The 27,562-nt window shown below is 44.0% G+C and overlaps 3 protein-coding genes across 4 annotated transcripts in view; 1 reads left to right on the forward strand and 2 right to left on the reverse strand.

Moving 5' to 3' along the window:
• Fryl (FRY like transcription coactivator) overlaps positions 1 to 13,925 on the forward strand; it is a 219,448-nt gene extending 205,523 nt beyond the window's left edge. Inside the window, exons 58-64 of the mRNA XM_090343158.1 lie at positions 1,114 to 1,263; positions 1,819 to 1,917; positions 6,905 to 6,973; positions 9,307 to 9,324; positions 10,056 to 10,166; positions 11,383 to 11,573; positions 11,797 to 13,925. Coding sequence (XP_090199284.1) covers positions 1,114 to 1,263; positions 1,819 to 1,917; positions 6,905 to 6,973; positions 9,307 to 9,324; positions 10,056 to 10,166; positions 11,383 to 11,573; positions 11,797 to 12,055 — 897 coding nt within the window. The 3' untranslated portion in view covers positions 12,056 to 13,925. The remainder of the gene's footprint in view (positions 1 to 1,113; positions 1,264 to 1,818; positions 1,918 to 6,904; positions 6,974 to 9,306; positions 9,325 to 10,055; positions 10,167 to 11,382; positions 11,574 to 11,796) is intronic.
• A 3,932-nt stretch (positions 13,926 to 17,857) lies between these two features.
• Zar1 (zygote arrest 1) lies at positions 17,858 to 21,180 on the reverse strand. Of its 2 annotated transcripts, XM_090344071.1 has the most exons (4): positions 20,359 to 21,180; positions 19,363 to 19,455; positions 19,207 to 19,281; positions 17,858 to 18,155 (listed from the first exon to the last, which is right to left on the reverse strand). In XM_090344071.1, exons 1-4 carry the CDS (start codon positions 21,178 to 21,180, stop codon positions 18,012 to 18,014), a joined length of 1,134 nt encoding a protein of 377 aa, XP_090200197.1. In that variant the 3' UTR covers positions 17,858 to 18,011. The 2 variants fall into 2 exon arrangements, with proteins under 2 accessions (XP_090200197.1, XP_090200198.1); XM_090344072.1 differs by lacking the exon at positions 19,363 to 19,455.
• A 598-nt stretch (positions 21,181 to 21,778) lies between these two features.
• Slc10a4 (solute carrier family 10 member 4) lies at positions 21,779 to 27,055 on the reverse strand. Its single transcript, XM_090344073.1, has 3 exons — positions 26,370 to 27,055; positions 25,585 to 25,795; positions 21,779 to 22,835 (listed from the first exon to the last, which is right to left on the reverse strand). The coding sequence occupies exons 1-3, from the start codon at positions 26,975 to 26,977 to the stop codon at positions 22,326 to 22,328; spliced, it is 1,329 nt and encodes a 442-aa protein (XP_090200199.1). The 5' UTR covers positions 26,978 to 27,055; the 3' UTR covers positions 21,779 to 22,325.
• Between the last annotated feature and the right edge of the window lie 507 nt (positions 27,056 to 27,562).

The raw sequence follows: 27,562 nt of genomic DNA on the forward strand, positions 1-27,562 counted from the left end.
ATCTGATGAGTTTTTCCTGCACTGTGCTTCCATTGCACAGACCCAGAACCAAAGGCTTCAGGCTTTCTGTAAAGTCCATCAAGTTGATAAGTAGGTATTAAATGAACTGCTGCCTCCATCATTGTGTGAACGGAGCCCTGAAGCTGCTGTGGGTGCTTTCAGTCTGAAGCAGTAAGAGCTGTCATGCATTGAGCAATCACTGAATGCTCCACACTTGCTCAGTGCTCTTTTTTAAGTACTCTATGGAATGTGGGTACTACATCGGTATTCTATAGCCAGAAACATCCAGCACAGAGAAATGCCACCATTTAAGCCCCTCCCTCACTCTCTCCCTGAATCCCAGTGCCATCTAACAGCACTATACATACATATGTAGGTAGGCATTAACTATCTGTGCAATAACTACAGCGGTAATCTATTCTAATTCACCAAGTACTCTGGGTCTGTCACTGCCTGGTGGCTTATGTGAATAAATACTCTTGGATTCTGAGAACATACAACCCTTAATAACTTTTTATGACAACACAGACAGCAGCTTATACCAAGAATCATGAACTACACTTAAAAATTCCTTTTAGGGGGCCGGGAGTTTGGCCTAGTGGTAGCGTGCTTGCCTAGTATGCATGAAGACCCGGGTTCAATTCCTCAGTACCACATACATAGAAAAAAGCCAGAAATGGTGCTGAGGCTCAAGTGGTAGAGCTCTAGCCTTGAGAAAAGTCCAAGGACAATGCTCGGGCCTTGAGCTCAAGCCCAGGACTGGAAAAAAAAAAATAATTCCTTTCAGATAGAAATTGACTTTAGAAGATGAATTCTCCACGTGCAAGGGCATGGCTTGCAGAGATAAGCCGCCTACAGCCCCTCTGTCTCAGGAAGTAAATGTCATATGACATTGGGCTTTTTTTCCACCTAATACTATTGTTTTCATCATTTTTAGAAATTGCTATATTTCCTAAAGAGGTATGTAAAATGTGTAACATTTATAGGTGAGTTTCAGATTGTATACGCCACTACAATAATTGTAAAAGAAAAGTGTATTCCAGTTGTAAATTATTGTATTTAAAGGTAAAAAGCCTTTATATGATACTAAGTGTTGCGCGCTTTCCCTCGCAGACAATTCAGAGGAAATTTGGAGAGATAACTAACGAAGCAGTCGGCTTTCTGGGTGAGAGTCTGCAGCGCATTGGTACCAAATTTAAAAGTTCCTTGGATGTGATGATGATGTGCTCTGAGTGTCCAACAGTCTTTGTGGATGCTGAAACGGTAAGCACTCACATGCAGCCTTGTTAGAAAGATTGAAGTTGGAATGGCATCCTTCAGTGGGGTCTTCTTTAAGAGGAATTCTAAAAGTTAAAGTGTCAGGGTTCATATTTTCAATTTGATAATATATAGAGGCAACATGCTATTCCAGACTATTCGACATAAAGCCCCCGTGCTCTGCTTCTAATCTTCCCAGCCCTTATCCTGGCTCCACAGATTCCCAGATGGTGAAGCAGAAGGGTAGAGATGTCTCCTTTTCCTGGTTGTTGAATGACCATGAATAGAAGATAAGTGGCCTCCTTATGACAGAGTGCCTTGATCTTTTCTGACTTGCATCCAAGCACATGTTGTGTAGATTATACAGCTGTATGCTCAGAAAACTGGGGCTTAAAATCTTCAGGGATAGCTCCTCAGAGATGTGTACTGAGTGTCTGCTGTGCCATTTCCTGCCTGTGCCAAAATGGGACAGTGTGGTAAGGGATAAGCAGCTGATCCAGAAGTTATTCTCCTGACTGTGCTCACAGTGTAATGTGGATCGATGTGTGTCTGATTTGACAGCTGATGTCATGTGGTTTGCTAGAAACACTCAAGTTCAGTGTCTTGGAGCTGCAAGAACACCTGGATACCTACAATGCCAAAAGAGAAGCAGCTGAACAGGTCAGTCATCTTATAGGGCGAAAAGGTAGTTTATGTTTGTCCACAGAATAACCCGGACAGAACAAGATGCCCTCTTAGCACTAGCCTGGGGCTTGTGCTGGTGCTGGGGTCTAGAAACTCTCTTCCCTGTTCATTGACTCCGCCTTTGGTTTTGAGAAGTTGGTCCTACCAAAGGCTAAGAGAGCCTGGAAGACAATAGATTTACAAAAGGCATCAGTGTGGAGACTTAGCTGCTGTCAACATTGCAAATGGAAAAACAGAAGCAAATTTGCAAATGCATGACGGAACCGTGGTCTAGAATGTCTCAACACCAACAGTACTCCCCCCTTCCCCAGTGATGTGTGAATGTGTGGGCAAAGGGTAGAGCTAATGTTACCTGCTAAGAAATGCTTCCATTCCAATCTCACATTGGAAAATAGCCCCGTAGCATGAATCTGGTGTGTTTTCAAGTGGTAAGTACAAAATATGAAAAGAAAATATGCTTCTCCCTTTCAAGGCAAACTGCATAGCAAACGCACTTTTGTTTCAGAATAGATGACTGTTCACAAGTATGAAAAATGAAGTGTAAAGTCTGATTCTTGTCCTCTATATTATAGTTAGGAATATAAGATACAAGTACTAAATATAAACATCTGAAATCCAAAATAGTTCAATATCTAAAACAACACAATGTCTCAAGTAGAAAAATTCCATGAAATGGAGTGGTCACAAAAAGAGTTATTAAAAAAGGAGGCCTAGGCGAGGTGGCTCATGCCTGTAACCCTGGGACAGAACCCAGGTTTGGTTCAAGCCCCATGATCCACAAAAAAAAAAAAAATGAGGGCCAGGCCAGGAGCATGGCCTAGTGGCAGAGTGCTTGCCTAACATGCATGAAGCCCTGTGTTTGATTCCTTGATACCACATACACAGAAAAAGCTGGATGTGGTGCTGTGGCTCAAATGATAGAGCACTAGCCTTGAGCACAGAGAGGCTGAGAGACAGTGCCCAGACCCTGAGTTCAAGCCTAGGGCTGGCAAAAAAAAAAAAACTAAATAAATAAATAAATAAATAAGGGACAGGAAGCACAGGACTCTGCGTTCAAATTCCAGTCCCCCTCCCCCAAAAAATGTAAGAAACTGATGATCACAAGTATATAAATTAAGAGTAAGGAATATGGTGAATGCCAGACAACCATACTTACAATCTTAGCTATTCAAAAAGCTGACATAATAAGCCAGGCTCAGTGGCTCATTCCTATAATCCTAGCCACTCGGGAGGCTGAAATCTGAGGATCACTGTTCAAAGCCAGCCCAGGCACTAGAGTCCATGAGACTCTTACCTCTAATTAACTCCTAGAAAACCGTAAGTGGCGCTGTGACTCAAGGGGTAGGGCAGCAGTCTTGAGAACTGCACAGTCAAGGGGTATCAATGTGTGAGAAGTAATGTACCTACTATCTGGCGAATATAACTGTAATCCCTCTATACATTACAGTTTTAAAAAAAAGAAAACAGACTATCATCTCCACTGTTTAGGAAGCAAAATGGAAGGGTTCACTTTTTAGTCCAGGGTTGTAATCCTCTTATAAAAATAATGAAAATAAAAAGAACTGGTGTGGGTCAAGTGGTAGAGTACTTAACCAAGTACAACCTCAATACTTCCTGCCTCTTCCCATCCCTCCTCAAAAAGACCACCAAATAAGTACAGGATCTAACTATGTTCTGTCTTTACATTAGAATACTCAATAAAAATATAATTTTTTTCTCCTAAAATGAACTGTAGATTTATGACCTGATTCCAAATCTCTGACCATTTATAGAAATTCCTTATCCAATTTTAAAGTTTATACAATACAAACAGTAGTGCACATGATTTTCTTATAGTTCAGCAAACTCCAGCTTTCAGATCATATCTAGCCCACTGCTTATTTTTGTAAATAAACTTTTCTGGGACACAGCCATCTCATTTGTTTGTTATTTTCATATTACAAGACTTAAGTATTTGTAGCACCTAAAATGTTTACTATTCTTCTTTATAAAGAGGTTTTTCCAGCTGGGTGCAGTGGCTCACACCTGTACTCCTAGCTACTCAGGAGGCTGAGATTGGAGAATCGAGGTTCACAGCCAGCCTGGGCACTAAAGTCCCTCAGACTCTTATCTCCAATTAAACACTAGAAAATTAGAAGTGGCACTGTGGCTCCAGAGGTAGGGTGGTAGCCTTGAGCTGAAGAGCTCAGGGACAGTATCCAGGCCCAGAGTCTAAGCCCCACATCCCACAAAAAAAAAAAAAGTTTTTTCTTGGGGCCAAGAGTGTGGCCTACTGGTGGAGGGCCTGCCTAGCATGCACGAAGGCCTGTGTTTGATTCCTCAGTACCATGTACATAGAAAAAGCTAGAAGTGGTGCTGTTGTGCAAGTGGTCAAGTGCTAGCCTTGAGAAAGCCTAAGGACAGTGCCCAGTCCCTGAGTTCAAGTGCTAAGCCTGGTCAACAAAAAGAGGTTTTCCATATTTGTCCATAAAGAACAACAACGAAGTTTAAATTTAGACACGCCCAGTATGACTTAATACACACCTCAAACAGGATCAAAGACTAATGGAATATAATAGAGAATCCAGTAACAGATCTCACAATGTAATCACAGAATTTAAACAGAAGTACTACTGTAATGCAGTAAAAAAGAATGTTCTCAAAATTATATTTGTATATTTGTATTCCTAAATCACTATCTTCTTGTTTCTTGCCCTGTTTAGTCTTGTTTCCCTACTTGTGTTCTCCCTTCTCCTTTTCTACCAGTCATACACTTTATGCAGTTTTCTCACTCTACTAGTTTGACCTTTTTTGGTGGTACTGGGGATTAAACTTAGCCTTGTGCCATACTACGCAGGCACCTTACTACTGAGGTATCTACGCAGATCCCACCAGTATTTTTGTTACATATTCTTTGACATGTATCTCCCTAGCACAGTGTGCCTAGAAATCACTAGGTTTCTTGTTGTTAGTAAGCCTGTCCTACTCCCTGCGCTCATCATTAACAATGACCAGGTCCCCAGAGGAAGGAGCACTGCACTGGCCTCACTTCTCTGAACTTCCCTTTTCTCCAAAATTGTGTCATTCACTCTCTCACAATCTTTAATTACAATGGGAAACTGTGGATACAAACTTGTCCCTTTAGCCTGTCCCCAGGGACATGTACAGGAAGACCTCTAGAGGCAGCACTAGGACAAATACAGAGCTCACTTCAGGACTTGCCTGTAGTGACCCAGTCCTGGCCGGTAGTTCTCAGTGCATGTAATTTGCCTTGGAGCATTGAGTTTTTACATAAGCCTGTTTATCAGACCCAGAGCAGAGCTTCCTCATTAGATAAATATGAACTTTCACTGGGGCTTTGAGCAAAGGAGATCAATTAGAATGGGGTCTGGGACTGTTTGCTGTCTTTCATGCATTGGCAAAGGTGTGGGCCTGCCCTTTGCAGGTAGTTGAGGCTTGTCTTTAACAGGTTAACAATCAGAAATAATTGCACTGAAGCCAGGCACTGGTGACTCATACCTGTAATCCTAGCTACACTAATGTAGCTAGGATGTAGATCATGGTTCAAAGCCAGCCCAGTCATTAAAGTCCATGAGACTCTTATCTCCCATTAACCATGAGAAAACCTGAAACAGAACTGTGTGGCTCAAAAAAGGTCAGGGATAGCACTTAGGCCCTGAGTTCAAGCCCCATAACCAGCAAAGAAATAATAATTACATTCAGTAGTGCTCCCTAATATGCTGAATATGTATGTGATTTTAAAAAATGAGTAGGTTATTAAAGAATCAACCGAAATTATTTTTTCCAAGCTTATTGGTATTCTTGGGAAAATTGAACTGCCATAATGATAATTTAGTGTATAAACATTTTAATGTATATGAATAGAGATAAATTCACCCAGCTATGGTAGGTGTCAAGTGAATTCTGCTAATGTTAAGAAATATGTTGATAGCTTTTGACAGTGGCTGCCACTGGCCACATCTCACCCGAAAAGCTTAACATGTTTTTCTCCAGAGATGCTGTCAAGAAAATAGCCCAAGGGGCCCGATACAGTCTGAGTGATTGGGATAAAAGGAACAGAAGGTCAAAGAGACAGTTCTAGAAATAACTGAGATGCCTGACTTTAATTCTTTCTATGCAGAACATTAAGATGCCTCTGAGAATTTTAAATGTCTAATATTGAAGTATCTTCAGAGTAACTATGTAATACAGCTAATATATCCCCCTCAAAAAAAAAAAAAAAAACTTGGAACATCAAAAGAAGTGACCTAGAAACCTAGGAACTTATTTCAGTTTAGAAATTCTGTGATTCCAGCATTCTTTTCTGCTCTGCCACAGTTCTATTCTTTTTGTTTTTATTTAACAGAAGAAAATGTACTTAAATATCAACTTTGAGAATAACCCTTGGAAAAAGAAAAAACATATTTGGTTTCTACATCCACTATCTCATGGACTTTAGTGCCTGGGCTAGCTTTGAACCACAATTTACATCCACTATTCTTTAGAAATAACATTGACCATTTATTGTCATCTAAAAAGAAGCAAAAGATTTCAGTGTACCTTGGTTTCTGTTTCACTAATTAAAACTGACAGTGGTCTTCTGAGAATTACACTTCTGATAAGCAAACAGATCCGGTCAGTTCTAAGTTGCCTTATTAAATTGACCAGGGAGAAAGAAAATCTTTCCTTATCTCTTCTTAAATTAGGGAAAGGTCAGGAACAGATCATGGAGATTTCTAATAAAATCTGCAAACAAAAGGCTTTTCTTACCTAGAAGACTGTTTTATACTAATTTTCATTAGGAAAGTCACAGTAGTGCAGATCTTATATTGACTTCTTCCCAGGCCCTCATGTGTTCAATGAAAGTGTTCTATCTACAATCTGAGATCTTCAAGTCATTTAAAGTTTGTAGTTTTGTTATGGATAATCTCATCATGTGTTAAACAATAACTGCATTAAAATTTGCTGTTACTTATTTCTTCAGTGGTTAGACAATTGTAAAAGGACATTTGGTGCCAAAGAAGATATATATAGGATAAACAGAGATACACAGGTAAGTCTCTCATCCTTGCTTTTAATGTGTTTCTGTGCAGCATATGTGATCAAATGTTCTTACTTCGTATTCCTAGAAATAGAGAATATTGCAGACCTTTTCATATTGCTTATCAGAACAATCTCTGTAAAAATTAGGTTTGGTGAAATATTAGTTTAGTAATGAAAAAATTCACTTTTATAAAAATGAGCCACCAGCTTGTGACGGAAACTTAATAACTTCCAGTAGATAACCTGTGGGATATCTCGGCTGTCTGGCTGGCATTTAGATGCATCAACTCTTAGAGCAAGAAATTTTTTCGGCATTAGTGTTCTGTACATGTTCAAAAGCAAACCTATGGCTATGTATCCAAATGAGTGAAATTCTGATTAGATAAATTAATTTTTCCCTGGTATGAAGTCAATGAAAATAGCAGCACTATATTTTGTAGGGAAAGAGGTGTGAGAATATTTTCAAGATCTAGTGACTCCATTTGGAAAAATGCGTTTATGGACTAGACAGTCTACAATTAAGTAGTTACATGATATAGATTTCTAATCTCTACAAAAGCTATAATGAAATACAAAGTTTTAGGGCAATGAAATGTGGAGAAAAATGAGTTTCATTTACTGTACTCTTCTCAGCACTGGTCTAATAGGTATTTGCAATCATCGTCGCTGTCCTTACAACCCAGGCAAGCAGTTTGTTCCTTTTAGTCATTCCTGTTTTAGAACTGAGGCACAGAGAAGTTAATTTAGACAAAATTTGAAAAAGTGGGACCAGGATTCAAACCAAGACAAAGCAGTTCAAGTCCTATGCTAGTTGAGGGGGAAACTCCAGCCCTCTGGATGAAGAAATTAAGCGATGTGGAGTTAGTACTAGCCCAAAATTAGAGCCGAAAGGCCTGGTGGCCAGTGTTTCAGTGATTCTCTTGGTAACTTTTCCCTACAAATTAGATGACTATGCAGAGGGCTTGCTTTCCCTTTCTTCAGGACTCTCGGTCAACTTGCATAGCTTCAGATTTCCTACTAAATGAAAAACTGCAAACTATGTGTTCAAGCCTTTGATTTGTATCTTCCCTTACTTTTCGTGTTCAGTGCTGTGTGCATGGAAGGCACTTTTTTTACACAAGTGTCTCTGCTGTCATTGTATACTAGTGATCATGTGCATAATCAATAAAGCTTTATTGACTGAAATAACACAGCATATACATGCAAATGTCAACATACTGAAAAGCAGCTGCAATCTGTTTTAGTAGTTGACAGCCATAGGAGGACATCTACAGTGCTGTCATTACAGTAAGCACGGGCAGAGGCTTTGGCTAGGTACTGTAGAGCTTTTCCTATTTATGCCCAAAGAAATGAGAAGTTTTAGTTCAAACTCAAAATTCCACATGAAATAAACTACAGAAATCCAAGCCTTAGAAGCAAAACCTTATGCTACTGTGCTCTGCTTCTATTTACCCATGGGCTGTCCTAGTGAACAGAATGGACTGAAGTTCACCTTTGCTTAGCAAATCCCTTCTAAATCAACAGGAATAAATGCTATGTCAACAGTCCTCAAGAGGATTTCGTGTAAAAAGGCAGGCTTAAGAATGCCTTCTGGAAGCCATATTTACATGATATAAATTGCTATTTTAATGAGACTTGCACCAAGTTGCTGTAGCTAATTTAGTGTAACTTTTAAGATAATCCATAAATGAAGACTTTTCATGATGTATTTTATATACATTATATTCTTTGATTCACACCTAGTTAGGTCACATTTCTGACACTAGATGACATTTGGGGTACACTATAAAACACTGATATTCTGCCCTGTGGTTCAGCACAAGACAACCTGGGACCAATTAGACATTGAAGGGTAGAAAGTCTAGAATCTTCTCATGGGTAAGTAGTTAAGATCATAAGCAGTTCTTTCTTGAAAATAATAGCATTTCATTCACTTTCTATTACCCATTTTCCACATTACTAATGAAAATTTTGTTAAGACTTGGGCCTTGTCTGACGGTTTCAATTGTTGCTCATTAGAAAAGCTAAAATGTTTGGATAACAGACACTTTGAATAGCCAAGATTCCCAAGATCACATTAGTTTTATTCTATGTAGCATTTACACAAAAACTATGGCCTAAATTTGAGTTATTTGAAAGTTGGGAGGGGAAAAAAGAGCCATCCTAAATTGTTGCAATAAAATCTAGAAAACTGTATTTTAGAAATAACATTTTTGTTGGGGTATAAATATATGTTCTCCATTTTACCTGAGACATCTGTGACCCTAGTTAAAATTTCTTACACTAATTCTTGGTCTTTTTTCTTTCTTTGTATTTTTGTGACCCGATCACCTTCTTGCTTAGCAAATGGAAATTCTAGCAGTAAGTGACCTGTCTTGATTTATGGACTCCTTATCTCTGCCAGACAAACTGGTTTTCATTTGTCCTTTTGTGACCTTGTTGTAGACTACTTTTAAAATAGTGTGTGCTTCAGTTTGCATATCCCTAATACATGAAATGTTAATTCTATAAAATAATGAAATTTGGTTTTACCATTTATATACATATAAAAGTATATATGTGCAATTAGCAGACACATTTTTCTAGATATAACTAACATATCTCCTTCCAATTTTAAAAACCTTTTTAATCGAAGTGCACATGCCCATTTCAGTCTCACTTTTAAATGAGATTGCCAAGTGATTTTGCTTAGAAAAATGACTTCATTTTTAAACAGACACTTCTTTAGGTTAAGAGGTGATGACCCCGTTTCCCTTTTCTTTCTCAGTATCTTATTGATAGATGCAGTAGGATCCCTAGTAAGCTTGTGCATCTGTAAATTGAGTTTATGAGTTTATCCTTCTTAAATCATTTACTGTATTGCCCTCTGACACCTTCTATGTGTCCGAAGTAAACGTGGAATATGTTACCAAAGAGCCTTGTTTTATTTAAATGCCTGTCTTCAAAGCATCTTTCCTTCATCTGCCCCTCCTAAAATTCACACCCTATTAATTTGATTACTACAGAAAAATCCCAAGACCATTTTAACATGATTATAATTGTTAGCCACATATGCTAACACGCAAATTAAATGCAATGTTGTTTATTTATAGGAATTGGAGCTCTGCAGAAGGTTATACAAGCTGCATTTCCAACTGCTGCTTCTGTTCCAAGCCTACTGTAAACTCATCAGCCAAGTTAATACAATAAAAAACGAAGCAGAGGTAAGCACTGGGTGGACATTTATTCATTTCTAGCATAGCTACCTACCTTGAATCACTTTTGTCAGTTTATGATCTTTTGTTGCTGTTATTGTTGCTATTAATGTTTTGTACTGTCAGGTTGTACTAGAAAGACCAGCAATACCTAGCTGTCTTCATAGACTCAAGATAAAAGGCTTTAGTAACAGAAATGGGATGTGCCATTTTAAAAGTCAAGTAAAATACATCAGTTCAACGAACATAAAATTATACTGAGACATCTGGTTTAAATTATAGGCTAGTTGTATTTAATTTTATGGGTGCATATAAGAATCGAGATGGTAAAAACACACTGGGCATGGTGGCTCATGCCTGTAATCCTAGCTACTCAGGAGGCTGAGATCTGAGGATCAAGGTTCAAAGCCAGCACAGGCAATACAAAGCCAAGAGATTCTTATCTCCAATTAATCACTAGAAAATGTAAGTGGGGCTTTGGACCAGGGGTAGGGTGGTAGCCTTGAGTTGAAGAGTTCAGGCCAAAGTTCAAGCTCCATAACTCCCCCCCCTTACCTCACCCCCCCCCAGCAAAAAAAGGTAAACCATTCATGTATAGGCACAAAGATAACTAGAATTGGAAAAATGATTGCGTTTGTAAACAAGAAAATGTACATACATATCCGTGCTTATAATAAAGTACCTTGATTAAATAACTTTAAATAGACATCTTGATTCTCCCCAACAAATGAATCTATTATCATGTGTTGAGACAATATAAACATTTTAATTTGTCAAAAAAATAATTAAGGCACTGGTGGCTCACACTTGTAATCCTAGCTACTCAGGACGCTGAGATATGAGGATCATAGTTCAAAGCCAGCCCAAGCACAAAAGTCTTATTTCCAGTTAACCACCAGAAAACAGGAAGTGGTGCTGTGGCTCAAATAGTAGAGCTATAGCCTTTAGCTAAAGAGCTCAGGGACAGTGCCCAGGACCAGAGTTCACAAAGTTCAAGTCCCACAACCAACCCCCCGCCCCCCCTCACTGCCAAAAAAAAAAAAAAAAACTTAAACGTAGTGGTGAATGCCTCTAATGCTAGCATTTGAAGGGGATGGGCAGGACTTAAAATTAGAGGGCAGCCAGGGTTACCAAGTGAGACTGCAAAAAAATAAAAAGTAAAATGAAATTGAAGCTCCAATGCTTGGGAGCTTAGAACCAATTCCGAGAGTTGTTTCCATTCTAGGTCATCAACATGTCAGAGGAACTGGCCCACCTGGAGAGTATCCTCAAAGATGCGGAAGCTGCTTCGGAAAATGAAGAAATCGACATTTCCAAGGCTGCACAAACCACCATAGAAACTGCCATTCATTCTCTCATTGAAACTTTGAAAAATAAGGAATTTGTGCCAGCTATTGCCCAAGTCAAAGCATTCAGGTAAAACATACAGTGGTTTAAAGGGTTTACATGGGCCCTTCTCTCAGGAGACATGTGTAGGTTTTGGTCTTTGATGTCATGTTTCAGTGAGCCATGTCTCTGACGGGAAACTCGACTCTGTTAGATTGTTTCTTTAACAAGCAGGTAATCATTTGAGTAATATTTGTTCAGATACCTATTTTATTTGTGACTAACGGCTTCCACGAACGGTGGTGTATTTTAGGACTCTCTGGCCCAATGACATCTTCGGCAGCTGCGAGGATGACGCCGTGCAGACGCTCTTGCACATCTACTTCCACCATCAGACACTGGGCCAGACAGGCAGCTTTGCGGTCATAGGCTCTAACCTGGACATGTCAGAAGCCAACTACAAACTGATGGAACTCAACCTGGAAATAAGAGAGTCTCTGCGCATGGTGCAAACATACCAACCCCTATCACAGGCCAAACCAATTGGGAATATGGTGAGCACTGGATTCTGAGACATTTCAGGCTTTGTGGAGAGAAACTGAACTGAAGATAATTAAGTATATTAACCAAGCACCTTTTATGAACCCTTGCAATTCATTGATAACTTTTCTGGCAGTACCTACAATTAAAGAATAACTAAAACTAGCAAAAGCAAAGATCTGAAGAAGGAAAAAAAAAAACTTGTCATTGTTGTAACAAGCTGCCGATACCTCCCACAATTAACTGTATGAAGAAGGATTTTTTTTTTAATACATATCCAATATGAAAAGAAAAGGGCTAAAAGTGATGCATACAAATACATTACTTTCTGGTGAAAGCAAAGAATTCCAAGAACGTTTGCAATAAAGACCTGATACTGGAACATCAGAAACAGATGAAATGAACAGGAGAAATGAGGCTGAAGTCACAGCTGACTCTTGAGCAGATGATCTGCAAAGCTACTTAGATTCACCCACAAAATCTACAGTTAGTGCTTGACCATCTACATGAAAACCCGCTCACGCGGATATACACAGACTTATTTGCAGAAACCATTGACTTCTTTCAATTTATGGGATAAGGGTTTGGATTGTTTTTGTGTGTTGGGGGGTGGTTATTTTTGGTCTGTGTAAGGAATTTGTGTGTGTGTATGTGTGTGTGGGTGTGTGGGTGTGAGTGGGGATGTTTGGGTATTTTTCAAGGTGTGGATGTCTGATGGTGATAGCTCAGAGCATGCCTAAAAGAGCACTGCAAGATTATTTTTGAAGAAATTTTATTTTATTAGCTCTAACTCTTCATAGTGTGTAAATGTTAGACATTTTAATAATATTTTAAATCTGGGCTTTCCCAGTATTTCAAAAAGAAATAATATATCTGTTAAGGTTATTGGAATGCTGCTCAGTTCTCTGATCAGTGCTTACGTTACCATTGTTGATAACTAACCAAAGTAGATGCCTGCAGAGACTTTAAAATGTAAAAATAAAGATGTATGCTGGCTGTCAGCGATTCTCATTAGAAAAGTTAACTTATTTTACTCCATAATTATTATAGAAACTGTATAGCCTAAAACCAGTATTTTCTTGTACATTTGTGCCATGCACTGTTATACAAGAGTAGGTGTACAAAGCTAAAAGGAAGAATTGTGGTCATTTATGGTAGACCACCCAGCCTACAAGCTATGAGGTCTGCAGAATTCAAAAGAAGAGATGCAAATGCATTTTTCTGCAATTCTTCTGGACTGACTTGTTTCGTGTTAAAGGAACCTGGGGCTCTGGAGAACACAAAAGAAGCCTGAAGACTGACTACCAAAACTCTCACTATACTTATTTATCCACTGAGTCTGTAGCATAAGATGAACTGGATTCTCTGTCCTTTTTTAAAATAGCATTTTGTAAAAGAAATGAATGTAGTCCCGTGACTCCTGATTTGAAAGGAACACCTTCTATTTTTTATATGCATCTCTTTATCCACTGTGACTTTTCTTTGAAACTGGGCTCTGTGGTTGCAGAGTTTGGAATGCAGAAATGAAATGCTTAGCTTTGCCTTTCTTGGGGGTGTGGACCCTGCCAGAAATGTAATTATGCTCCAGTGCATTCATTGAAGGCACTGTGCACGCCGTTGGGCTGCTGGCCAAAGTTCTGCTCCCTACTGGTCACGGCGCATTCGTAATCACTGTATTTTTTTGACCCTGATAAAAGAAAAAACAATATTTTGATGGTGTTCTGGTACTGTAAATGGTGTCCTTTAAATTATTTAATAACTTTTGGGTATGGGGCAGGCAGAGAGGGCTGGTGTCCAGAGACACAACCACACTTTACATCCTGTCTTACTCCCCCTACCTTCTCACCCTCCCTACATCCTTTTTGTTAAAATTTTAAAAAAATAAAAAAATAAACCATTGTATTTCTTGGCTTCTGTGGCATTTTTTTTAAAGATTAAAAATATGCAGCACTTAAAGTAATTGTCATTTTTTCCTTAAAAAGGCTCCCATGGCTCACACCTGTAACCCTAGCTATTGAGAAGGCTGAGATTGGAGGATTAGGAATAAACTAGGTATGCTGGCTCACAGATAAGAATCTGAGAGATTCTTATCTTCAATTACCGAGCAAAAAGCCAGAACTGTGCTACAAGAGATAGAGCCTCAGCCTTGAGTGAAAAAACTTGTAAGAAGAGTTTACTGAGTTCAAACCCCAGTACCAGAAGTTTAAAAAAAAAAAAAAAAGAAAACTTGAAATAGTTGTAATTGGCTTTTTGAATTTATGTACAACTAATGTACTAATATAACAAAAATGACTATACCTGCAGGATACAAATTCATTAGGGCCATTTTGTTTGTTTTTGCAATTAGATCTTCCTTATCTATGTTTCATTGCTCCTCTGAATCTGAATGTTTTGTTTTTTTTTTTAAGGGGGGAGATAGGTTGCTCAGTACTGGGGCTTGAACTCAGGGCCTGGGCACTGTCCTTGGACTTTCTCTACACTGATGCTCTGCCACTTTAGCCACAGCACCAACTTCTGGCTTTTTCTTCCTACTGAGGACTCGAACCCAGTGCTTCGTGCATGCTAGGCAAGCACTCTACCACTAGGCCATGCTCCTGGCCCCTGAAGTTTTAAATTATTAAGAAAATAAAGCCATTGTTTAACTTATGACTTAAAGCCTAGTTTTTGCCACATACAGCTCTTAATAATAAATTCAGTAAACTTATTTCTAGATAGTAAATTCGTGAAATAGCAAAACAAGATAAAGGGCTTTTACACAATTTAGAAAATAATTTACCTGATCTACAACATAACTTTCATTGAGGAAATCGTTGTATGGTCTCTGAAAAGACTCATAGCCAGAGCAGGGCTCCTCTCGGGTCACACCATCACCTCAGGGAGAGCAATTACACCGTTTAGGTTATTCTTTAGAAAGTGTAAGAAATAAGACAGTAGTCATCCCTTCCCTTGGCAGCAGGGAGAACATTTTGGAACATTTCCTTCTAGCCTCTTGATTTGTTTTAGAAAACCTCTTCCCATTCTTTAAGCCATAGATCATGTGTATAAGCAGATGACAGAGTCATCTTGATAAGATGTTGCTGTTGTAACTTAAGTGCCAAATACCTACTTGCCCTTACTTTCCTCAGTAGTAACACAGAACTAGTTGCCGTGTTAGGAAAACTAACAAAAAACATGAAGGAATGATGTAACTACCCATCTTAATAGAATTTCTGTTTTAAAAACTTTATATTTGCAACTGGGCATTGGTGGCTCACCTGTAATCCTAGCTACTCAGGAGGCTGTGATCTGAGGATCATGATTTGAAGCCAGCCCTGCCAGGAAAGACTGAGACAATTAACCACCTAAAAACTGAAGGGAGGGGCCGGGAGTTTGGCCTAGTGGTAGAGTGCCTGCCTAGCATGCATGAAGACCCAGGTTCAATTCCTTGGTACCACATACATAGAAAAAGGCTGGAAGTGGTGCTGTGGCTCAAGTGCCAGAGTGCTAGCCTTGAGAAAAGCCCAAGAACAGTGCTCAGGCCCTGAGCTCAAGCCCAGGACTGGCAAAAAAAAAAAAAAAAAACTGAGGGGAGTCTATGCTCAAAGTGCTAGACTGCTAGCCTTGAAGAAGAACAAATGCTTAGGCCCTAAGTTCAAGCCCCATTACACACACACACACACACACACACACACACACACACACACACGCCACAATCTGCTTGTACAAGTCCCTAAACATGTTAGAACAAGTGCAAACATCCACCTTTATGCACACCCCCACCCCCAGTTTATCTAGTCTCTCAACATTAGCTCATTTACTTGTCGTTATCTTTTTTTTTTGGGGGGGGGGTCCAGGGGAATAAACTCAGGGCCTGAGCACTGTCCTAGGGCCTTCCCCAAGGCTAGTGCTCTACCACTTGAGCCACAGTACCACTTAAGGATTTTCTATGTATGTGGTACTGAGGAACCAATCCCGGTATATATATATATATATATATATATATATATATATATATATATATACACATATATATATATACACATATATATATACACACACACACACACATACTTTTTTTTCAGTGCCACTACTGAGGTTTGAACTTTGAACATAGGGCTGTCCACTTGTTTGGCTTGTTTTACTTGGCTGCCACTCTACCATTTGAGCCATGACTCCAGATTCCTGGCTATTTTGTGGTTTGGGCTTTGTTTTGTTTTGCCAGTCCTGGGCTTGAGCCCAGGGCCTGAGCCCTATCCTTGAGTTTTTTTCTCAAGACTAGAACCCTACCACTTGAGCCACACCACCACTTCTGACTTATCTATGTATGCAATACCAAGGAATTGAACCTCACTCTTCATGTATGCTAGGCAGACATTCAAGCTCTGGGCAAAACTCCTGGCCCTTGCTATTTTGAAAACACTCTTAAAGATTTTTCTGCCCACACTGGCCCTGAACTTAGATACTCCAGGTCTTGGGCTCCAGAGTGGCATGAGCAGCTGAGCTCCTAGCTCTCAGCAGTTAAGACAGGATCTCCTACGATAGCCTCAAACTTCTGGCCTCAGCCTTACCAGCGCTGCAATTACAGGTACAAACTATCATGCCAGAAATTTTTAGGGGGTTTGGGTGGAGAAATAGGGGGTGCCAGTACTAAGACTTGAACTCGAGGCCTCATTTGTTTTTTCTCAAGGCCAGTATTCAACCACTTGAGCAACATCGTCACTTGTAACTTTCTGGTAGCGAGTTGGAGATGAGTTGCTCAGATTTGTCTACCAGGGCTGATTTCAAACCTCAATCCTCAGGCTGGGAGTTTGGCCTAGTGGTAGAGTGCTTGCCTAGCATGCGTGAAGACCCAGATTTGATTCCTTAGTACCACAGAAAACGCTGGGAGTTGTGTTGTGGCTCAAGTGGTAGCACTTGAGCCTGAGTTCAAGCCCCGGGACTAGCAAAAAAAAAAAAAAACAATCCTCAGATGTCAGCCTCTTAGAATTCATTTTTTTAAAGCTACAAGGGGCTGTGGATATAGTAGCTTAATGGTACATCTAGCAGTCTTGAGACAGGGATATGGTACATCTAGCAGTCTTGAGACCCCAGGGATAATCTCTAGCACCGCCCCCCCAAAATAAAACTACCCAGAGTCCACTTGAATTTTGTTATTCACCTTAAAGAAGCTGCCCCAAACCAGCTACCTTGTTCAGGCCTCATTTGTAACATCAACAAGCGCTGCCCCCCCCCACCCCGGCAGCCCGTTGACCAGTGTGTAGAAACACCTACCTCCACCCCCACCTGTGTGCCCTGGTTACCAGTCTACACATCAAGGCTGTACCTTGACCTTGCCTGAAAGGAAGCTCTAATGACTAGAAGGTTGTTTAATTTGCTAAGCATCTTTCTTAGGGGCTTCAGCTCTGTGTATAGATCCACACTGTACCTCTCATAGTTAGGTGCCCCTATCAACAGTTCTCTAGTGTCTGCAAACCTCACCACCACAGATTAGCCCAGTACACATCATTAAAAGACGATAACAAGGTCAAGGTGATACGCCCAGACTGTCAGTAGCAAGTTTTTTGTTTTGGGGGGGTTTTCTTTTGTGAGTCATGGGGCTTGAATTCAGCCTGGGCACCGTCCCTGAGTTCTTCAGCTCAAGGCTACCACCCTACCCTTGAGGCAAGCACCGCTTCCAGTTTTTCTAGAGGTTAAGTAGAGATAAGAGTCTCAGGTCCTTTTGTGCCCGGCTGGCTTTGAACCTTGATCCTCAGATCTCATCCTCCTGAGTCACTAGGATTACAGGCGTGAGCCACCACGCCCAGCTAGCACACTCTTCTTAAACCTTGATATAAACTGCATAAAAATCTTTAGGGTTGTTTTTGCAGTATTTTTATTTGCGGGCTTTTTCAGAATACACTGCCTTTCACAAAGGATTTGGAGAAGGGAGAGGTGGAGATAAAGGGCAGACAGAAAAGACTCGCTTGTTTGTTCCATTCCACCCACTAGGCAGAACAATCTGTGCATCCTTTAAATGATGTATTTGAAACTGAAGGTGCTGTCACAGGAAAGGCGCTTGCCCTTGCATCGCCCACACAAGTCTTGCCGATGGGGGCGTTTTGGGTCCACATGGCGAAGTCTTACGGGGCAGGAACATCTAGTTCTTTTACAGCTCTGGAAACAGTGAGAAGGAAACAAAAAAGATGAACCTTAAGACTTCAGAGTGACTTCCAAACATGTCCTGACTACTAAGACAGGTGCCTCTGTCACACTGGATTCATCCCTATCTCATAATAGGAACAGGGGAAAGAGGGGCTCTATGGCAGCAGGTTCGATTCTCAATTAGGGACTTGTTTCACCAGAAAACTTCACAAGTTTCACCCTGCTTTTGAGGGTAAGGGAGAAGACGAGTGGGGGTGCACTTGTCATTGAAAGCCTCTGCAAAGGGTACCTGCTCTAAATGATTTTAAATGGTTTTCCATACTTTCCACACACCCTAGGATGTTCATGGTTCCCAAAATCCAACTTAAAGTCAAGGGCATTGATTAGACTCAAATAGCGATCTGGACTTCTTTGCTGTGTGATAACAGGTAAATACAGCTAGACTATCAAAACCCTTGGCCCCATGCTGACAGTGCTTAATTGTAAGCCAGCCATAAGTTCACCACTAAGACAGAGCTTAGCATGAGCTTAAACTCCCTCTTTGAGCTCTTAGACAAGAGGAGTATATGCAAAATGTGCTTCCTGAAAGGCAGCTTCATATTACAGTGAAACATGGTTTACTATTTTAAGCAGTAGGGGTTTGTTTGTTTTTGCCAGTCCTGAGCTTTTAGCTCAGGGCCTGAGCACTGTCCTTGGACTTTCTCAAGGCTAGAGCTCTACCACTTGAGCCTCAGCACCACTTCTGGCTTTTTTCTATGTATGTGGTATCAAGGAATCGAACCCGGGTCTTCGTGCATGCTAGGCAAGCACTCTACCACTAGGCCAAACTCCCGGCCCCATAGTAGGATTTTTTGTTGTTTAGTTTTAGTTTTCTTTCACATCGGGCTGTGAGTAGCAAGCAAACAAGCATTCTTCTGTACTGATACACAGGTTCCATAAAAGCCTAATACAACCAGGCTTTTGCAAGAATAGAAAGAAGCCCTTAGAAAACTAGTTACAGTCGAGAAAATGCTAAACACCCTCCACTACCCAGTTCAGACAAAACTGTAAACACTTAATTTACTTGACAGGTGATGTCTTCTACCCGGTAAGGATTGTAAGACTTCTGACAAGTTCTGCAGAACTGTTTGAAGTAAACCTGTGATGAGAAACAAACTTAAAGCCAGAGCCCCGCAGGCCTTTGTGCCAGAAGAAGCCATGGCCCGACAGCATCTCTTACCTTGCTGGTCCCCTGCACACACCACACGTACGCGCTCTCCCAGCGGACGTTGCAGTCCTTGCAGTGGTAATAGCCGTACTTCTGCTCTAAGAACTGAACCCAGTAGCAGAGTTTAGCCAACACACAACTGAAGAACCTTTCAGAGGTTGGGAAGGTTCTAGGTGATCCTTACAATTGGCAACTTCATTCCACATCAGGGAGGAAAGTGGGACAAGGTGTGGGGAAGTCTCCAAAATATAGTGAGTCAAACAAATTATACACCAGGTGAATCTGACTTATTAGGCAAGTGAAAAATTAAACACTGAGTTCTTAGAAACTTCCAGCTCCTTGAGTAGGCTTTTTCTCGGTAAGATAATGCCAGATCATTCACAGATGGAAGTTGCTATGCTAAAAAGGACTCCATCTCTTAAGATACTTTCACGATCTTTACTCAAGGTTAACTTTTCCATCAAAAGGTCCTGCCACAAGTATCTGTAAGCAAAGTTCATTTAATAGGAACTATGGAAGTATATGTATGTCCGTCTTCGTAAGCTTTCCCTCATGCTCTCTGAGGAGATTGACCTTTTAGGAGTCAGGCCTGGGAAATGGAGGCGTTTTATTTAAAGCAAGGCAAAGCCATGTGTGGTGCAAACCCCCAGCACGTTGGGAAGCTGGAGAATCACTAATTTCAACTCCACAGAAAGTTCTAGGTCCGTTTGTAGTCCACAAGAAGATATTTTCTCTCCACAACCCACTGCCACCACCACAGCAATGTGTGGCAGCTCTTAGAAGGGAACACGGGAGGATAAAAAACACCACTCAGGCCTTTCCTTGGCCAATGGGGACCTGGTTGGAGAGTGGCTGCCACTGGGGAAAGATGATCCCGGCCTCAAAAACCGTCTGTGAAATCTCACACTGACCAGACCTGCCTGGACATCTCCCTGGGTCCCCAAAATGGCAGGCTCAAGGGGAGACCCCATGCCAGAGCCCACCTTGGCCTCACCTGCAAAGGCTTACCTGGAAGGGCAGACGCTCGGCGCCCAGCTCCAGCTCGGGGGCCTCCTCGGCGCTGACCCCGCCGTCCCCGTCCCTCGCCGGCGCGGGGCTCGGGGCCGCTGCGTCCTCACCGGCTTCTGCGGGCGGCCGCGCCCCCCATGTCTCCCGCGAGGCGCCCAGCGCCTGGGCCGCCTTGTCCTTTTCCTCCTCCTCTCCCTCCTTCTCCTCCGCCCGCGGCCGTCGGGGCGTCTCCCTCGCCGCGCCCTCCGGCCCCCGCTCGGCCTCCCGGAAGGCCATGAGGCGGCGGGGAACGGGCGAGAACACGGCGACGGTGCGCGGGAGGCGCGCGGGCCGCGGGCCACCTCCCGCCAGGCTGCCGGGCGCGGGGCCCCGGCGCGCGGGCTGCGGGGAGGCCGGGGCGCCGGGGTCAGGTGCGGGCTGCGGGGAGGCCGGGGTGCGGGGCCGGCGCGGCAGCGGGCGGCGCCCGAGCGAGCACTGCACGGCGGCGTCCCGGCGCGGGGTCACCTGCACCGCCACCTCGCGGCTCCCGACCCCGCGCGGCCGCGCCCCGACGCCCGCGCTCATCCGCGACAGCAGCGCCAGGAGCTGCGCCCGGCGGAGGCCGTCGAGGGAGTCGGCGGCCGTGGGCTGCGCGCAGCTCGGGAACGACGACGCGGCGGCGGTGGCGGCGGAGGTGGAGGAGCCCCCGGCGCGGAGCCACCAGCCGTCAGCGGCGGCCACAGCCTTGCCCGCGGCGGCGAGCGGGCCGGGGACAGGGTACGCGCAGGGGGCGCACGCCGGGTACATGTTGGCGCCCAGCACCTCCGCCCCCAGGGTCGCCATGTACGCAGCCCAGCCGCTCCCGCCCGCACCCGCGCCCTAAATAGGCGGCCCGGAGGAGGAGGCGGGAGCTCCGAGGCCAGCGCAGCCCCACCGCCCCGCCCCGGGAAACCCTCTCTCCCCACCCCGGGGCTGGGCGCCCGCGTCGAGGGGATGCGCCGAGAGGGCTTGCTTTGCCAGGAAAAGTGGAGATTTGTAAAGGAAGCGGTGGAGGCAGGACGCCCACCCGAGAATCAGCCCTCGGAGCGGAGGCAGGTGGTCCCCATCTCCCGAGGGCCCCCAGTCCCTGATGGTCCCCACGTGCCTGCGTCGCCGCCCCTGAGCACAATGCTGAGAATTGGGAACAGGCCTGATGCTGATTACCTGTCCTCGGGGCAAACTCGGTTCCCTTCCCCAGCCCCCAGCCCTCTCGACGTGTGGAGATGCGCCCCGGCTGTTCTCCTCCTGTCCCCCACCCCAGCCCCCATGGGTGACCTGCAAGTAGCGATTTGCCCTTACCAAAAACCATTCTTCCACGCACTGCCCAGGGATGTGTTCACATAAACGCAGAAGCCCAAGGGGAAAGAAGAGGTCTTGTCCGCTAGAAAGATGTTAAGTGGTTCATTATCAATAAATAGATGTCAGATCAAGTCATCAAATACATGGTCATTTTGTGACAGGATACTGGTTTGACAATAACATACTGCTTTGTTGACCTGTTCTGGACTTTTCTAAAGGTCAAAATTCAACACTGTGGGGCAACACATTGTTTTACAATTGCATTAAACTCATTTATGCTTTACAAAAAAAATCACTCATCTTACTCATGGGATACACCAAAATTCTATACTTCTCAACCCCTGTTTTTCAAATACTGTGATCTAGCTACGAAACATTCAGAGAAATTGGTGAGGAAAGAAATCTAGAAACACGGGTAACAAGATGAGGCTCCAATTTGGGTGATCCAGATGGATGATAAGTTCCAACAGTGATTTGTAAATTGTGAAGACACTTGGTTACTAAGCCACTGCAACCCTACAAAGGGAAGATCAAAACCATTAGATAGAAGGGAAACCAATTGTTACCCCTTATGTAAACATACGCCTATCGCAGGCCATAAATATGAAGTAATATATCATTGACACATGAGCTCCTGTGCCTCTCCAAGTTCAGAGCGAAGTCTGGGTGGTTTCCATCATTAAGTTATCTCCTTGCACTGTGCCATAGGAGGTGTCTGCCATCTCCTCTTCTTTCAGTTTCTTATAAGAAATGTCTGTATCTTCATCTTCATCTAGAGGCTCTCGCTTGTGCAATATCTCACTTCCATACATCTTGTATATTAAAACAAATATCCCTGCTTCTGCAGACTGGAAAAGGGCATAAAGTAAGGGAAACATGTACATACTTCCTATGAAGCGTGGTGGGAAGGCCAGTTTGAGAATGGCTGTACAGAGCTGCACATTCTGACTTCCTGTTTCCAGACAAACAGTCCTCTTGCAGTTGGGTGGGAGATGGAAGAGAGTAGCTAAGCCGTAGCCTGAGGCATAGCCTGCCAAAGGCATAAAGATGGCTACCACATAAACAGATGCAGGAATACTTGCCAACAGTTCTGGTCCTAACATAGTGCCCGTCATTATGAAAAGGACCACCAGAGTCATGAGCAGAGACCACAGGGAAACCTAGTAACAGAAATGCACAGACAAGCCATCAGGAAGAAAACTGCTGAAGAAGAACTCAGGCAGGAGACACCCATCGAATCCCACCTCCCACACAAAATGGACAGACAGCTTTGATGGATATAGGTCACAGCTTCTGGAGGCCTCAAAATCCATGAAGGACAACACCACTCGTCCTGTGTCTAATGACAATTTGCCTTCTCTAACCTCTAGCTGTTGCTTTTATGGGCACAATAAAAAGCCTTCTGAAAAAAGTCTTTGAAAGCTGATAAATTAATGCTCTACTTTTCTCCAGGCAGACTGTCCCCAGCTTCTCAGCGTCCATCATGTAACTTTATTGCTCACTCCTGACTGTTCAGTATGTGTGTTTAATGTGTTAATGTGCCTCATAAAAATGGGGCACTTAGAATTGAGCCCATCACCCCCAGGGATGTGAGGAATTCTTTGCAATGTTGCAACGCCCCCCCTTTTTCATATGTTCATGAGAAATATATCCCATCTGCAAGTTTCTAATGGTCCTTGGGAGTTATTAAAATAGATAAGTATTGGATTTAGAACCACTGACTCTCTAAAACACATCATATTGATGTTCTAACATTTATTCAAGTAGAATAAGCTGTGTAAATAGCAAGGTAGGAATCTGAAAGTTCTCCTCCAGATTGGTAATTCCCTGGCTTTTTATAATGAGCGTAGGAAACTAGAGATCTAGAGAGAACAGATATAAGGATTATTCCTGTGTTTCTCTAGCTGTGTGAGAAAGAATCCTTTTAGAGACTGTAGGATTGGCAGATCATTATCTGGACTCATCAAAAATTGGATGTAAAAGATGCTAAAATAATTACTATAGGAAGTATGCATATTACATATTTGCAATTGGCAGATACCAAAATACTGCACATCCTAACTTACATTAAAGTGTGTTATACTGAAAACATTGACAGGAAATCTGATTCTTCACTTTGAAAATATTGGCTCCAAAGTTCATTAAAACTATAAAATTATTCGAGGAGATCAAATGTGCTGGTAAAACTGTAATTAGTTCTAAAACCCATGTCCTGATGATGTGCTAATTAAAGAACATGGGTAGAGTTGCCTAATTGCAAAGATAGCTACTTTACTGAATTGTTTCTATTATTTCAACTATTTCTTCTAAGTAGCTTTTGCAATTCCTATCATTTTGTAGTAAATGCCATTGTATTATAGCTTAATGATAAAACTTGGTTAATTCTGTATGCATTTTAAGATTATCTACAAGTTCTTGTAGGAAACGTGTATAAATATATGCATATTTATATGCTTGTACATATTTATTGCATGCATATATATATAGGTTTAGTATGGAGTAGGATTTTTTATCAGGATTTCTTTTACTCATTTCTTAACCTATATACAGAATAGAGCCTTCTTTTTTTCACATTCATAAAAAGTTGGTTCCTCTGTGTAATCAGAGTATTTCAGAAAATAAGCTAACATAAGTAAAACACCAAAGATTATATCTTAAGTCTATAAAATTGAAATGCTGAGAGGGCTTTTCTCATCACTTGTCTATAGGAATTAAGCTGTATGTTTTATGATAATTATAGATTTTTATCTGATGAACTTCCTATTTATGGCTTACTCTTTTTCCTTAATTTTTAGCTTTCAAAGAAGTATAATTTACAAGTATTAGAAAATTATACCACTGCAAAAACACCAATGATTTAAATAAAGCAATATTGGAAATATTGCCTGTTTGAAAATAGAACTGTTTGAAAGTACAGTCTAGAATAAGAAAAACCCCACCCTATCACTACCTTCAGAAATCAAAGAAGAGAACACAATGGGAACTGGAAATGAAACACAAATTAAGTAGTGACAAAATCAATTATATTATCCAGAACCCAATTTCTATTCTGCTTCAGAACAATATTTTCTACCTTGCATTATGTCGACCCAATATAATTTTTCAGTGTCTTAATCTGAGTAATTTTGACTTTTTTTCATTGATAAGGTATTTTAAAGGCACAAAGAGCTAGATCTCCACCTTTGAAAATATAGAAATATTGTTCAAAAAGAATGCAAACCCTCTCTTCTTTAATCTGCTTCCATTTTAATGCTATGGATTTCGTGGGAAAACCCTGCCATGGACTTGCAGTGTCATCCCCTTTGGCCCTCCCCCACGCTTCCCCCCCCCCCCAGAGGATGCTGTTTTCAATCAAGCTGTGTCTTTGGAGCCTTCTTGATAGGTAGTTCCAAGCGGAGCTTCTGGCCTCACTCAGCCTACAGAGTGCTGGGATTATAGGATGAACTATAATACCCTGCTTCAACTCTTTTTGTTCCAGGCCGGGGACTTGAACTCAGGGCCTGAGCACTGTCCTTGGGCTTTCACAAGGCTAGTAGTGCCCTACCACTTGAGCCACAGCACTGTTTCCAGCTTTTTCTATGTATGTGGTACCAAGGAATTGAACCCAGGGTTTCGTGCATGCTAGGCAAGCACTCCACCACTAGGCCACACTCAGGGTCCCCAACTATATCTTTATTTTTGTTTCATTTATTTATTTATGTGTGGGTCGTGGGGCTTGAACTCTGGGCCTGGGCCCTGTCCCCTGAGCTCTTCAGCTCAAGGCTACCTCCCTACCCCTGGAGCCACAGCGCCACTTCCCCAGATCTAAAAGGTAGAACTGAATGTTGGGCAGTTGATGCGCGCAGGTTTTGCCCAGGCCTTCCCAGCCCTTTCCAGGCGGCGGAGGCGGCAGGCAGGGCGCCTCCTTACCTTCACGATGTAGTCGGCCACGCGGTTGCACTTGTAGCGGATGAAGACGCCCAGGCCGATGGGGATGAGCGTGCTGCAGAGCGTGAGCGTCACGGCCCCGAGGGGCAGCAGCTGGACCAGGGGCGTGTTGATCCAGGCCCGGCTGTAGATCCACAGGCAGAGGGGCATCAGGACCAGCGCCAGGAGCGTGGAGGAGATGGTCATGATGATGCTGCGGGACAGGAAACCAGAGGTCGGGGCGGGCTGGGAGCCCAAGAACCCGCCAGCCCTCTCCCTCCACCCAGCCCGCTCCCTCCACGGAGGGACCCGGGGGTCGGGGGGCGCACAGGAAATCCTGGAGGCTGCAGGATCATCAGATCACAGAAATAACCCATGGAAACAAGAGGTCCCCAAGGCAAGAGAAGGCAGCCACCCCGGTCAGGACGGGGTCCGAGCGACTCTGAGGGCAGGGGCTTTTGTCCTTTTGTCTTGTCGCCTTCCCCAGCGCCGGCGGACGCTACTTGTTGGATGAAACTCCACGCTGCTGCTTCGGAAGAGACGACGACTCGTCTTCACGGGGCCCGTGGCTCCAGTTTGCTTGGCTTCAACACCTCCCCGCTTCTCTTTGTCTTCACCGCGGGCCACCGGGCAGGAAGCGCGTGGTGACACCCCCGGGTGACACTCCAGCAGCTGTGTCCCGGCCCAGCGGTCCCCAGGGTCACACCCCCCTCCCCCGCTCGGCCCTTCCCTCCCCTCCCCCGGACCACCTGCACCCCCTCTGCTCCCCGGTCGGGCGGGGGTCCTACCTGAGGTTCATGTCGCCGTCCACCAGCAGGGACATGAGGTTGGAGAGGTTGCCGCCGGGGCAGCATCCGCACAGGAGCACGGCTACGGCGGCCACCTCGTCCAGCCGCAGCAGCAGGGCCAGCAGGAAGGCGAGCAGCGGCAGGAGGCCGAACTGGCAGAGCGCGGCCAGCAGCGCGCCCAGGGGCCGGCGGACGTGCGCGCCGAAGCGGTGGGCGTCCACGGTGCAGCCCAGGCCCAGCATGGTGATGCACAGCGCCGCGCCCACCAGCACGTTCAGCCCGTGGTTGAGCGGCGTGTCCCAGAACGGGGGGTCGTGGGGGGCCCACGGCCGCGGGAACGGCGACGAGCCGGGGCCCTCCGTGCCGCCGCCGCCCGCCCAGGCGCTGCTCGTGGGCTCCGGGACCGGCGTCTGCGTCGGCGTCGGACCAAGGCTGAAGCTGAGGTTGAGACCCAGATCGACCTCGGGCCCCGGGCCGGCGCTGGAAGCGGGGACGAGCGGGAAGTCCATGCCGGGGCTCGCGCTGCTGGCATTGGGTGGCAGGGTGGCGTTGTCCGGCGGCAGGGAGGACGCGGCAAAGAGCTGGGTGGCGTTGTCGGAGCCGTCCATGGTGCTGTCGGCGGGAGGCTGAGGTCGGCCGCGCGCGCCTCGGTCCGTCCGTTCGGGGGCCGCAGACGTGCCCGGTGGCGTCAGTGGGGTAAGCAGACTTGGGGCTCCGTTGCTTCTCCACTCTCTGGCTGGCACTTAGGAAAAGTGCAGCCCCCGCAAGGTGAAGCCGCCCCGCTGGCCCTGCCCCGCCCCGCCGGCCCCGCCCCGCCGGCCACGCCCCGCTCCCACAGGCCCCGCCCCAGGACCGCCTTTTTAATCCAAGCTAAGTGGTTCTGTGTGCCTGCGGCCAGCCAGCGTGGAACAAAGACAGGACCAGTGCAAGCCAGGACACCCCGCCTGGCTACCCACCAAGTCCTCTGAAAGGGCCCGGCCTCTTTTCCTTTTTAATTTCTAAAAAATATATTTTTTTCTAAGTCATACATCATCCTTGTGCGTGAGGTACCGTGTGATGTTTGGATCTTCCTGTCTACATGGTATGTTCAAATTAGGTTCGATCTCTCCAAACACGGATCATTTCTTTAGAATGAAGACGTGCCTTCTTCTGGCTTTTGGAAATATGCAGTGCGTCGTTGTTATCTCCGGTCA

This window comes from Megascapheus bottae, chromosome 13 (genome assembly GCF_031878675.1).
Source record: "Megascapheus bottae isolate mThoBot1 chromosome 13, mThoBot2.hap1, whole genome shotgun sequence".
NCBI lineage: Eukaryota > Metazoa > Chordata > Mammalia > Rodentia > Geomyidae > Megascapheus > Megascapheus bottae.